Below are 13,729 nucleotides of genomic sequence, written 5' to 3'. Positions count from 1 at the left end.
ATTGCTAGAAGCTCTTCTGCAGTATATTGCTTAATTTCTTATAAGACAAATGGGGAAGGCTCATTTCAGTTGGTGAAACACTTCTGGCATTTAAACAATACTACCTAATTTGTGGCAACTCTTAGATTATTTATTTTTGTCTTTAAAGTATAAAACCAATACTACAATCAGCGAAGGGGCACATGGGATGGAAAGACCCAGAACCCTAGTATAGAATCCCCCCAAAAAAACACCTTCCAGCTTTGCTAATATAAAAACGGCCTAGCTCCTCTCTATTTTCCATGCGTAAAGGAGCCAGTGTCTTTCCTCTAGCTAGCTAGATACAGTTCTAAACAGCAGCTGGATTATATATTTTTCAAAGATGGGGACTCAAACATTTCTGTCTTCCTTGCTCCCAGCAGTCCTGGGACAGCCCATGTGAAATCTGAAACAATTTCACAATCTGTTAGAGTCTTATTTGAATATCTGCAGACCTCTTCTCTCCCATTCTGTCCCAAGACTGTGATCATGCAGTCAAGATGACTATAGCTGAGTCAGCCTCTTTCCCCCCTCCCTTTACCATAACCTGCTTTTTGTAACATCTTGTCTGCTAAAGATATTTTATTAAGTGCAGTGCGTGCATTGACTAGTATGGTGAGTATGATCTACTTTACTTAGCAGAGCTAGTTTAGGAAAGGAAATACACCTTGGCAAAGACCATGTGATATATTCTCTTTTTACCTCCCTTCTCCTCCTGTCCTTTCTTTACGTCTCTCATCTCTTGAGTACCTAACGATTCCTCCTTTATATTGTCTTCATCCTCTGTCACTGTCATCACTCCAATCCCAGTGTTCAGCACTTTCTTGCTTCACCTTCTCCTCCAGCCCTTCTGTATGTCTATTGCTTTTGTTGTTGTTAACTGCTCCAAATGAATGTTCAGCACTCCCTCACCTCTAAGGGTAGCCTGAGCTCTCATACCGCTTGTGGCAGAAGAAGTACCACTCTTCCTGCTGCCCTCATCTTTGCTGCTGCCTTGCTTTCTCCCATCTACCCCAATTTTTTAATCTCCCCCCTGTGTCTCATCTCACCATGCTTTGCAGCAGTGATGGTACTGTGACAAACCCAGACCTACTGGGATATGTCACACAGTTACACTAAGCTGCCACCAACCATTCCCTGTAAGAAGTCACACAGACCAGGGATGGATTTTTAAACAATAAAAAGAATAAGGTTTATTTTAAATACACACAAGGAAAAATAAACAATCAGGTGAATAAAATAAAGTAACGTGGCTTACTCTCACTCATACATGCATACAGTTTGGTTCACCCAGAACCATTAACTTGAAGCACAGACCCTGAACCTATCAGTTCTGGCTAACCAACAGACACCTGAACCTATCAGGTTGGTACTCTGACACACAGTAGTACCCTGTCTGACACACAGACTCCCACAACAGCTTCTTCTTCCCAGCTGCTGCTTCGTCACATCCCAGTGTCTCACAGTGTCACATATTTATACAGTACAGCCCCTCCTCCTGATGTCCCGCCTTCCACTCCCCATAGGATGGAACTTTCCCTCCAAACCCATGACAGACAGGTAACATCAGTGCTGTATGTAACACCTCCCCTCTTTATAAGTTGTTTTGTAGGGGGAAAGCTAAGGTGCTTTTCACCAAAAAACAACCTGTATAAAATACACAACAACAGTTATACATACCATATTATACTTACTTATCCTTACACTCTAAGTTAACCATAGCAATTATGCATTTAAACATTTACCATATACATTACATCAATTTACCTTTATTCATACAAACCAAATTCAAAAACAGGTACATTTACTTTTTGTCATCATTATACACATAGTCCATGTTCTTTCGCCATCTTCATTCTTCAGGTCTTCTTGACAAGGCGTCAGCAACACAGTTCACTGACCCTCTGACCACCTTCACTTCAAAGTCATAGTCCTGTAGGTTTAAAGCCCACCTCATAAGTTTACTATTGTGGGTTTTCATTGTCTTTAACCATTGCAGTGGTGAATGGTCAGTGCACAGAACAAAATGTCTTCCCCAGATGTAAGGCTTGGCCTTCTGGATCGCGTAGACTATGGCCAAACACTCCTTCTCCACGGTTGCCAAATGTCTCTCACCTTTTTGAAGTTTCCTACTCAGGTAGGACACTGGATGCTGGTCACCATTCTCATCCTCCTGGCACAGAACTGCTCCTACCCCGCTGTTAGACGCATCGGTGTAGATGATGAACTCCCTGTCGAAGTCTGGAGCACGCAGGACAGGATAGTTGATTAACGCCTCCTTCAACCTCTGGAACGCCGCCTCACAGTCGCTGGTCCACGGGATGCGGTCATCAGCCGTCTTCCTCGTCAGATCGGTCAGCGGAGCCGCAATCTCGCTAAACCTCGGGATGAACTTTCTGTAGTAGCCCACCAATCCAAGAAATGATTTGACTTTTTTCTTGGTGTTGGGTCTGGGCCAATCACGAACAGCTTCTATTTTGGCCTCCAGGGGTTTTATCATTCCTCCCCCTATCATGTGACCCAAGTATTTTATTTCTGGGCTACCCAGCTGACACTTGCTGGCCTTTACTGTTAGCCCTGCTGCACTTAACCTCTGCAGCACTAACTCCAGGTGTATCAGGTGATCTTCCCAGGTATTACTGAAGATCCCTATGTCGTCAATGTAGGCCACTGTAAAGTCACTGAGCCCTGCCAAGGTTTGGTCCATCAGCCTTTGGAATGTGGCTGGTGCATTTCTGAGACCAAAGCTCAGGACTCGAAACTCATAGAGACCAAAAGGGCTGCAAAAGGCAGTCTTTTCTTGATCCCTGGGATCAATTCTTAATTGCCAATATCCCTTTACCAGGTCCAATGATGAAATGAACCGACAACCCCCTATGGTTTCAATCAGGTTGTCTAGCCTGGGCATTGGGTAGGCATCAGGAGTGGTTACCCGGTTTAATTTCCTGTAATCAACACAAAACCTAATGCTCCCATCAGGCTTGTCCACAAGGACTATCGGAGAGGACCAAGGACTAGAAGAGGGGACGATTATGTTCTCCCTCAGCATTTCGTCCAGCTCCTTCCGCACCTTGTCCCTATAGGGTCCCGTTACTCGGTATGGGGATACTGCCTGCGGGGGTGCATCCCCTGTGTGGATCCGATGCATCACTCCCTTCACTATCCCCGGCTTGTTGGAAAACACCTGTTGATATTTACTAAGCAGCATTTTTAGTTCTTGCTGCTGGTCTTGGGTGAGTGCAGGACTGATCTTTACCTCCTCTGGGTTGTATTTTACTTCCCCTCTACCCTCCCAGAAGGGTAATTCCGCTTCCTCACTCTCAGCTGCTTTTATCGCGAATAAAACCCTCTGTTCCCCTCTGTAGTAGGGTTTTAGGGCATTCACATGAACCACCCTCCTTGCTTGGTTCTCCTCCTGCTCTATAAGGTAGTTCAGGTCTGACATCTTGGAAATGACCCTATATGGTCCTGCCCATTTGAGCTGCAGTTTATTCTCTCTGCAGGGCCTAAGCCAAAGCACTTCCTCCCCTGGGTCAAAGTGCCTCTCTCTAGCTTTGTGGTCATACCATGTTTTCTGTCTGACCTTCTGAGCTTGCAGGTTTTCTGCTGCCAGCTCTAGATTTCTCCTTAGGTCATTCATCAAGGTGTCTATGTATGTCACAACGTCTTGTGGGTCATCCTGGGTGATCTGCTCCCAAATTTGTTTGATCAAATCAAGGGGCCCTTTCACCCCTAAGTGTGCAGCAAACATGTCAGAGTGCCCCCTTTGTAAGATCATGGGGCGATACTTTTCAGGTACCACTAGCTGACTTCTGATCCCATCTCCCCCTTTTGAGATATTCCTCAGGGTTTCTCTATATAAAATCCCCTTTTTCTCCAGAAATCTCACTGGGGTTTCAGGTGTTAGCTGGGCGTCAGACACCTGTTCAAAACACTTTTGGAGAGTGGCGTCTGCCTTTTGCTCCTGTCCAAATCTGCTGTCTGTGGTTAAGGTTTCCACCACAGCTTCTGAACTCCCCTCTGCTTCCGTCTCTGGCTCATCATTACCCCCCTGAACTGTCCCTGTGGTGGCTTGTGAGCGTGTAATCACTAGCACCCGTTTCACATGTTCAGCCAGGTCATTTCCCACGAGCACGGCTGCTGGCAGAGTCGATGAAATCGCTAGCCGCCAATCTCCCCTCCAGCCTTGAAAGTTGACAGGTACCTCTGCTACTGGCAGAGAGATCACCTGCCCCTCAATCCCTGCCACCTTCATGCTCTCATTTGGGATTATAAACTCCCTAGGGATAATATCTGGATGGCACAGGGTTACCTGGGAACAAGTGTCCCGCAGCCCCCTATACTGACGGTCAAGTATTCCTACGTCCACCCCTGCTGTCTCAAACAACTGAGAATCTGTTTTTATCAGCAAGCAGCGCTTTACCTCCACAAGAGGACCATTTTCCTCAGCCTGATCAGCAGAGGTAGCTGTTCCAGACTGAGTAGCCATGGCAACCGGCTCCCTCAGTGACACTGAGCCTTGCTCTTTCTGGACACAGAACACAGCTTTTGGCTTGGTCCCACTAGACTCCTGAGGCACCATTCCTTTTAGCTGCTTTAATTTCTCACACTCTGAGATTAGATGACCCTTTCCCTGACAGAAATAACATTTTCTGGTGTATTTTGATTCTCTCTCATCTTGTTTTGGTTTTCCCTCCAAAACCTGAGGTCTTAGTTTCATGTCTGAGGGCTTCCCTTCACCATGGGCCCCTCCCCCTTGCTGGCTTTTCCCTGGTCCCTGAGAGTACTTGCTGTAGGTTTCTTTGGGTTTACCTACAGATTTCCCCTCACCCAAGGGCTTTCTTATTTGGGAAATAAAATCTGCGATCTCTGCGGCTTCTGCCACAGACCTCGGTTTCCTTTCCCTCACCTGGAATTTCAATTCCCCATGCAGGACTGAATAGAACTGTTCCAGTGCTATCAAGTCTTTAAGCTGCTCATAGGTCCCTGTTCCCTCCTGCGATAGCCATTTCTCAAGCAGCCTCACCAATTGGGCCCCCACTTGGGTAAAAGTCTGTTCTGGTTTCTTGGTGAGGGACCTGAATCTTTGTCTCAGCTGCTCCGCATTTATCCCATGTCTGGCAAACACCAGTTTTTTAAACTCTGCAAAATCTTTCATCAGTTCCTCAGGCATCTCGGCATAAACCTCAGCCAGGCTACCACTGATTAAAGATCGCATGATGGTCATCTTCTCAGTTTCCCTCACTGAGAAGTCCACAAACGCTCTTTCCACTAAGGAAAAGAACACCTCAGGACAATCTCCCTTGTGGTACACAGGGAATTTCTTCAGGTCAGCCTTAGACAATTGGCCTCCCTCAGAATCCCTATTGTTATTATTGTTCTGGTTCATCATTTCCAATTTTCTTAACTCATACGCCATCCTTTCTTTTTCCAGAGCAATTTTCTCTCTCTCTAATCTTTCTTCTCTTTCCAATCTCTCTCTCTCTAATTTTTCCTCCACTTCAAATTGCCTCATCCTCAGTTCATGCTGTTGGACTATGAGCAATTTTCTGAGTTCTGGGTTCTGCTCTCCTGTGCTGTCACCTTGCACTGAGCCAAATTCATCCTCAGAACCTTGGTCAATCTGGGGGTCTTTCACTTCACTCATTTCGGCCATCTGGCTTCGAGTCAAGGGCATAATCCCCCCTCAGAACAGGCTGCTTTAAAAAGTCAAGCCTCAAAATAAAACGACCACTTTTTTTTTTTTCCTTCTTGCCTCAGAACCAGCTCTCCCTAGAGATTGCTGCTGTTCTTCAGCACTAAACTTGCAACAGTATCGAGTCAGAGCCTACCCCCCTCTGCTGGGCCTCTCAGCTGGCAAGCTAGATCACTGTTACTACGCAGTTTTGCCTCAGCTTTTTCCCGCCAAAACTAGGCTGCCTCAGAGCACCTTAATCTAAGTCTCCCCAGTTGGCACGTTCTTCTACTAGCGCACCTCCCCGTGAGGTACACCTAGAAGATTACCTACGCGCCTCAGACTGTCCCTGACTAGACCCCCCTTGCTCTGGGCACACTTGCCAAGGCTTTGCTGGACCACTGGACAACTGGACCAGTCGTATCCCACCCGCTGGACACCAATCAATGTGACAAACCCAGACCTACTGGGATATGTCACACAGTTACACTAAGCTGCCACCAACCATTCCCTGTAAGAAGTCACACAGACCAGGGATGGATTTTTAAACAATAAAAAGAATAAGGTTTATTTTAAATACACACAAGGAAAAATAAACAATCAGGTGAATAAAATAAAGTAACGTGGCTTACTCTCACTCATACATGCATACAGTTTGGTTCACCCAGAACCATTAACTTGAAGCACAGACCCTGAACCTATCAGTTCTGGCTAACCAACAGACACCTGAACCTATCAGGTTGGTACTCTGACACACAGTAGTACCCTGTCTGACACACAGACTCCCACAACAGCTTCTTCTTCCCAGCTGCTGCTTCGTCACATCCCAGTGTCTCACAGTGTCACATATTTATACAGTACAGCCCCTCCTCCTGATGTCCCGCCTTCCACTCCCCATAGGATGGAACTTTCCCTCCAAACCCATGACAGACAGGTAACATCAGTGCTGTATGTAACAGGTACCACCCACCATCTATCTGCCCATCTGCCTGCCCCTTCCTATATGTAAAGCCACAGCTTTATGCACAGGGCAGACAGATTATCAGGTGTCTAGACCAGTGGTGTTGCCACCGCAAAGCAAGCTATGGCACATGGGATGAGGAAAGGCAGATATTTGAGACAGTGATGGGGCCATTCACGCCTTGATGTTCAGTTAACTTGCACGCCTCTGTCTCTTTCTTCTCCTGCTCTGTCTATCATGATGCTTGCTTCAGCAAGAATTCACAAGTCAACACCTGAAGCACAGGATATTTTATTCCTGTTTCAGTCCCCACAAAATTTCAGATCTGACTTCATTGTAAATCCTGTAAAATTACAGTTCACTTCATGTTAGTACAGTTCATTCTTAGAATGTAAGTTCTGTTGCATTCAGTGGACCTCACACCTAAGTCAATATTAGAGATGGGATAGTCATATCCCATATCTAGTCAATATATTAATACTGTAGTCATAGGTCATTTTGTGCCTTACTTTGTAATTACTCTTGCTTGGAATCTTAATTTCTTTTTACTTAGATTTCAACCCAATACAGTTCTCTATACATCTAAATTATTTGAATAACTTTATTGTAGCATGAAACCATAGAAATACATCTAGCACAGTTACATGATCTATATTATTTTAAGCCCTCTAGGTGGAAACTCACTTGTGAGTGGGAATGGTAAACCACTGGAATGGTACAATTCACATAACTCAAATGCTGTCTTAAAGTCAAGAGAGAATTGATGGTACATAACAAGGACAAAATGTTATCATACCCAGTTGAAAGACTACTGTGACCAAACATACATACAAACAAACACACACAATCACCACCAGTTTAGATGCTGACCTTTCCACCTGGTGGAGCTCAATCCTAGCACTAATTAGGTCCTTAAAACATCCTTTGTCTCACTTAGTATCAACTGTTATCTGCTTTTTTCCTCAGCTGCTGTATCAAGAGTGGGCACGATATGGAGCATTTTACAAGTTTCAGCCTATTGACCTCATAAGGTAATAAGCCAATCAAAACATTCCACTGTGGCATATTTTTGTTTTTTTTAAACTGGTTAAAACTTCATTCATTTGCTCCAGATGAAGATTCTTCCCATTGTATCTGAAGGTGAGCACTTGTGTCTTCATTTCTATCATAGAATATATTAGACTTTCTTGAAAAAAAGTCCATAATCCATTAATTCCTGAAAAAATTGAGGTTAGTTCTTTTTTCAATATGTTACAATACAGTGGTGCCTCGCTTAGCAATGTTAATTGGTTAAAAAAAACATCGCTATGGGAAAACATCGCTAAGCGAAACACCATTTCCCATAAGAATGCATTGAAAACCAGATAATCCGTTCCAATGAGAACAGATTACTATCCTTAAGCAAAAATCACCATAGGAAACATCGCTAAGCGAAACGTGGTACCCCCATTGAAATGCACTGAATAGGTTTCAATGCATTTCAATGGTTTTGACAGGTCCGTTTTCGCTATTTTTAAAGTGTCTTAAAGTGTTCAAAAACTGTTTTAAATGCTTGGGATTGTTAGTGCACCTTATACAACCTTTGCAAACTTAATTTGGCTTTGTTCTGACTCTTCGTTAATTTTTGGTTGTCAAACCTACTGTTCAATGCATTCCAATGGGGGGGAAATCACCAAAAATGCTGACTGAGGGGTGGCTATATTTTGCCCATTGTTTGGTCTACTGTGGAGGCAGGCTGGTTTGTTCCTTTTGTCAACAATCAGGCAATGTAATTGTTAGAGTGAAAACTAGCCCATCCCCAGAGTGTTCCTATCCACACCTTTCTGAGTCCCTTTCAGAGGCAACTGTTTCTTTGGGATAGGTAGAATTGCTCCATTTTTGTTCATTTCCAGGATGTGTGATAGCTGAGACTGAACCAAAACAGAGCAACAGCTTGCTGTTTTAAGTTCACAACTGGTTCCAATTCCCCAGTGTCATTTGTGGCTGGTGCAGACAGCTTAGCCACTTAATGATATTGGGAAATTCAAAACTTCTTCTGCTCCTCTGGCAGAGAGAGGAAGCAATAGGTGTGTAGGCCATGTGGATGAAGTGACTCTACTTAGTCTGCACCAGTCCACCCCAAATAAGCCATCTAGCTAAGCCCTGAGAGGTGAAGTCTGACAATAAAAATATAATTTTACACTCCTGTATTAGCATAGCAGTTCCATTTGTAGTTTGTTCCTGTTAATGTATTTGCCGCCCAGTGTACAAGTTGATGTTACCTTGAATGAGCCATTGCTGTGGAACAACCATAGCTCATTCTTCATGTGACCGTGCTCATATCTAACTCAGCCCCAAACTGTATCATATGCAAAATTTTTACTGCACTTTAGACCGTCTTCTGGGAAACCCTGTGGGTTCTTAGTAAGGAAATGAGCAATGGTGAGAAAGTTTGCCCATCATGGTTGACCTCCCTGTAACCCTCCCCTGCAAATGAATGGAAACCTGTTTTTGCAGCGCTCTGTCACTACATGCAGGGTTCAATGAAGGTGAGCAGGCCTATTTAGCACCTCGTGTTGACTGGGAGCTTGGACAAAAAAGTCCACCCTTCATTGTGTAGCTGGCCCTCTGCAGACATCTCAATGTAGAAAGGGTTCCTTGAAGATAGGAAGTTCAAAAACCACACCAGTGAAATATGTGCTGTCACTAAGATGGCATCCTGATTAAATCAAACCATATTTGGATGCCTCTGCCTGTGCCAAAATACCGCTCCTGAAGTGGTTTTATATTAGCCACAGATATAACTTGTGCTGTTGTGTAACAGAGATAATTATCTTCATGTCGAATGACTCATGGTTGGGCAAATGTGAAGATGTGAAGAGATGGGGTGGGACATAGGTATGAAAAAAATGAATAGACTTCCCAGATAAATGACTCAGCAGCATTTAATGTCTTTTGTATATCTTGCCCATTCTCCTAAAGACATTTGAAATTCTTTCCAATGCATGTCACATATCATAATGCTACTGCAGGTGGCCTGGACTTGTTAAATCTTTTTCCCCTCCCCCATCTCCCTTACAATCCATACTCTCACACGTTGGAATTTAATTAGGGTACAATTGCTTGGCAAAAATACAGAGAGGATGTCAGTACAGCTGTCCATTCAAACTGTGCATTAACTCTATTGCCAATAGCCAGGTTTTCCATAATACGTGCCTGGGACATGATCTGAAGTGATGTGAGTCAACAACTTTCTGAAATTAGTTCTGTTCAGTACAAAAATACAGTGGACCCTCTACTTAAGGAATTAATCCATATTGGAATGGTGGCTGCAAGTCGAAAAGTCTGTAAGTCGAATCTCCACTGACCTACAATGCACAGAAAACCAATTAATCCCATAACCGGTGGTTTTTATTCTATTTTTATTCCATTTTGGTTTTTTTCTGGTTTGTAAGTCGATTCTCTGGCTGCAAGCTGAATCTAAATTTTGCAGCCAGAGAAGTCTGTGTGACAAACCCAGACCTACTGGGATATGCCACAGTTTCACTAAGCTGCCACCAACCATTCCCTATAAGAAGTCACACAGACCAGGGATGGATTTTTAACAAATAAAGGAATAAGGTTTATTTAAACAACACACAGGGAAAATAAAATGATCAGGTGAATAAGATACAGTAACGTGGCTTAGTCTCAATCATACATACACACAGTTTGGTTCACACAGAACACTTAACTTGAAGCACAGACCCTGAACCTATCAGTTCTGGCTAACCATACAGACACCTGAACCTATCAGGTTGGTACTGACTGACACACAGTAGTACCCTGTCTGACACACAGACTCCCACTCAAGCTTCTTCTCTCAGCTTTTTCTCTAGCTTCTAAACTTCTCCACACAAGCTCCACATATATATACAGTACAGCCCCTCCTCCTGATGTCCCGCCTTCCACTCCCCATAGGATGGAACTTTCCCTCCAAACCCATGACAGACAGGTAACATCAGTGCTGTATGTAACACCTCCCCTCTTTATAAGTTGTTTTGTAGGGGGAAAGCTAAAGTGCTTTTCTCCAAAAAACAACCTGGACCCAAAACCAACACAAACAGTCATATAATAACATACAATACCATACTTACTTATACTTACACTCTATTAGGCATTTAAACATTTACCATTAACAATACATCAAGTTACCTTTATTCATACAAACCAACATGTTTAATAAACAGACACATTTGACTTTTTGTCATCAAAATATATACATAGTCCATGTTTCTTTCGCCGTCTTCATTCTTCAGGTCTTCTTGACAAGGCGTCAGCAACACAGTTCACTGACCCTCTGACCACCTTCACTTCAAAGTCATAGTCTTGCAGATTTAAAGCCCACCTCATAAGTTTACTATTGTGGGTTTTCATTGTCTTTAACCATTGCAGTGGTGAATGGTCAGTGCACAGAATAAAATGTCTCCCCCAGATGTAAGGCTTGGCCTTCTGGATCGCGTAGACTATGGCCAGGCACTCCTTTTCCACAGTTGCCAGATGTCTCTCACCTTTCTGGAGTTTCCTACTCAGGTAGGACACTGGATGCTGGTCACCATTTTCATCCTCCTGGCAAAGAACTGCTCCTACCCCGCTGTTAGACGCATCGGTGTAGATGATGAACTCCCGGTCGAAGTCTGGAACACGCAGCACTGGATAGTTGATGAGCGCCTGCTTCAACCTCTGGAACGCCTCCTCACAGTCGCTGGTCCACGGGATGCGGTCATCAGCCTTCTTCCTCGTCAGATCGGTCAGCGGAGTCGCTATCTCGCTAAACCTCGGGATGAACTTTCTGTAGTAGCCCACCAACCCAAGAAATGATTTGACTTTTTTCTTGGTGTTGGGTCTGGGCCAATCACGAACTGCTTCTATCTTGGCCTCGAGGGGTTTTATCACTCCTCCCCCTACTATGTGACCCAAGTATTTTATTTCTGGGCTACCCAGCTGCAGTTTGTTCTCTTTGCAGAGCCTAGGCCAAAGCACTTCCTCCCCTGGGTTAAAGTGCCTCTCCCTGCCTTCCTGGTCATCCCAAGCTTTCTTTCTGACCTTTTGAGCTTGCAGGGTCTCTGCTGCTAGCTCTAGGTTTCTCTTTAGGTCATTCCTCAAGGTGTCTATATATGTCACAACATCTTGTGGGTCATCCTGGGTGATCTGCTCCCAATCTTGCTTGATTAAATCAAGGGGCCCTTTCACCCTTCTCCCAAATAAAAGTTCAAACGGACTGAACCCGGTACTGGCTTGTGGCACTGATCGATAAGCAAACAAAAGGGATTGCAGCTTCTGGTCCCAATTGTTTGGATTCTCTGCCAAGTAAGCCCTAATCATGCGCATTAGAGTCCCATTGAACTTCTCAGTTAACCCATTACTTTCAGGGTGGTAGGCAGTGGTTTCCTTATGCTTAATTCCACAGATTTGCCATAACCGTTTCATGAGCTTCGATGTGAACGATGCGCCCAAATCTGTGATTATTTCTGAGGCAAATCCCATCCTGGACATATACCCCACCAAGGCATCTGCCACTGTGTTAGTTTCAATGTTAGTCAAGGGTATGGCTTCAGGGTACCTCGTGGCATGGTCCACAATGGTGAGAATGAACCTCTTTGTGGCCTTGGGCAAAGGTCCCACAATATCCACCCCTATGCATTTGAACGGAGTGTCAATCACAGGCAAAGGGCACAACTTTGCTTTGGTCCTGTCGCGGCTATTCCCCTGCCTTTGACACACATCACATTGTTTACAGAACTCCCTGATCTGCTTCCCTATGTCAGGCCAGTAAAAATTCTGTGTGATTCTCTGCTGTGTTTTGTTCACCCCTAAGTGCGCAGCAAACATGTCAGAGTGCCCCCTTTGTAAGATCATGGGGCGATACTTTTCAGGTACCACTAGCTGACTTCTGATCCCATCTCCCCCTTTTGAGATATTCCTCAGGGTCTCTCTATACAAAATCCCCTTTTTCTCTAGAAATCTCACTGGGGTTTCAGGTGTTAGTTGGGCGTCAGTCACCTGTTCAAAACACTTTTGGAGAGTGGCGTCTGCCTTTTGCTCTTGGCCAAATCGGCTGTCTGTGGTTAAGGTTTCCACCACAGCTTCTGAACTCCCCTCTGCTTCCGTCTCTGGCTCATCAGTACCCCCCTGAACTGTCCCCGTGGTGGCTTGTGAACGTGTAATCACTAGCACCCGTTTCACATGTTCAGCCAGGTCATTTCCCACGAGCACGGCTGCTGGCAGAGTCGATGAAATCGCTAGCCGCCAAACTCCCCTCCAGCCTTGAAAGTTCACAGGTACCTCAGCTACTGGCAGTGAGATCACCTGCCCCTCAATCCCTGCCACCTTCATGCTCTCATTTGGGATTATATATTCCCTAGGAATAATATCTGGATGGCACAGGGTCACCTGGGAACAAGTGTCCCTCAACCCCCGATACTGATGGTCAAGTATTCCTACATCCACCCCTGCGGTTTCAAACAACTGAGAATCTGTTCTCACGAGCAAGCAGCGCTTGACCTCCCCAAGAGGACCATTTTCCTCAGCCTGATCAGCAGATGTAACTGTTCCAGATTGCGTAGCCATGGCAACAGGCTCCCTCAGTGACAAGGGGCTTTGCTCTTTCTGGACACAGAACACAGCTTTTGGCTTGGTTCCACTCGAATCCTGAGGCACAATTCCTTTTAGCTGCTTTAATTTCTCACACTCTGAGATTAGATGGCCCTTTCCCTGACAGAAATAACATTTTCTGCTATATTTTGAGTCTTTCTCATCTTGTTTTGGTTTTCCCTCCAAAATCTGAGGTCTTGGTTTCATGTCTGAGGGCTTCCCTTCACCATGGGCCCCTCCCGCTTGCTGGCTTTTCCCTGGTCCCTGAGAGTACTTGCTGTAGGTTTCTTTAGGTTTCCCCATCGATTTCCCCTCACCCAAGGGCTTTCTTATTTGGGAAATAAAATCTGCGATCTTGGCTGCTTCTGCCACAGATTTCGGTTTCCTTTCCCTCACCTGGAATTTCAGTTCCCCATGCAGGACTGAATAGAACTGTTCCAGCGCTATCAAGTCTTTGAGCTGCT

General features: G+C 44.8%; 1 protein-coding gene across 1 annotated transcript in view; it reads left to right on the top strand.

Moving 5' to 3' along the window:
* The window catches only part of ANO2 (anoctamin 2), a 227,064-nt gene that overhangs the window by 89,118 nt on the left and 124,217 nt on the right, over positions 1–13,729 (top strand). The window contains exon 10 of the mRNA XM_020785745.3: positions 7,620–7,684. Coding sequence (XP_020641404.3) covers positions 7,620–7,684 — 65 coding nt within the window. The remainder of the gene's footprint in view (positions 1–7,619; positions 7,685–13,729) is intronic.

This window comes from Pogona vitticeps, chromosome 5 (assembly GCF_051106095.1).
Source record: "Pogona vitticeps strain Pit_001003342236 chromosome 5, PviZW2.1, whole genome shotgun sequence".
NCBI classification, from domain to species: domain Eukaryota; kingdom Metazoa; phylum Chordata; class Lepidosauria; order Squamata; family Agamidae; genus Pogona; species Pogona vitticeps.
The sequence above is the reverse complement of the archived record's forward strand: the minus strand, read 5'-3'. Positions and strand labels throughout refer to the sequence as shown.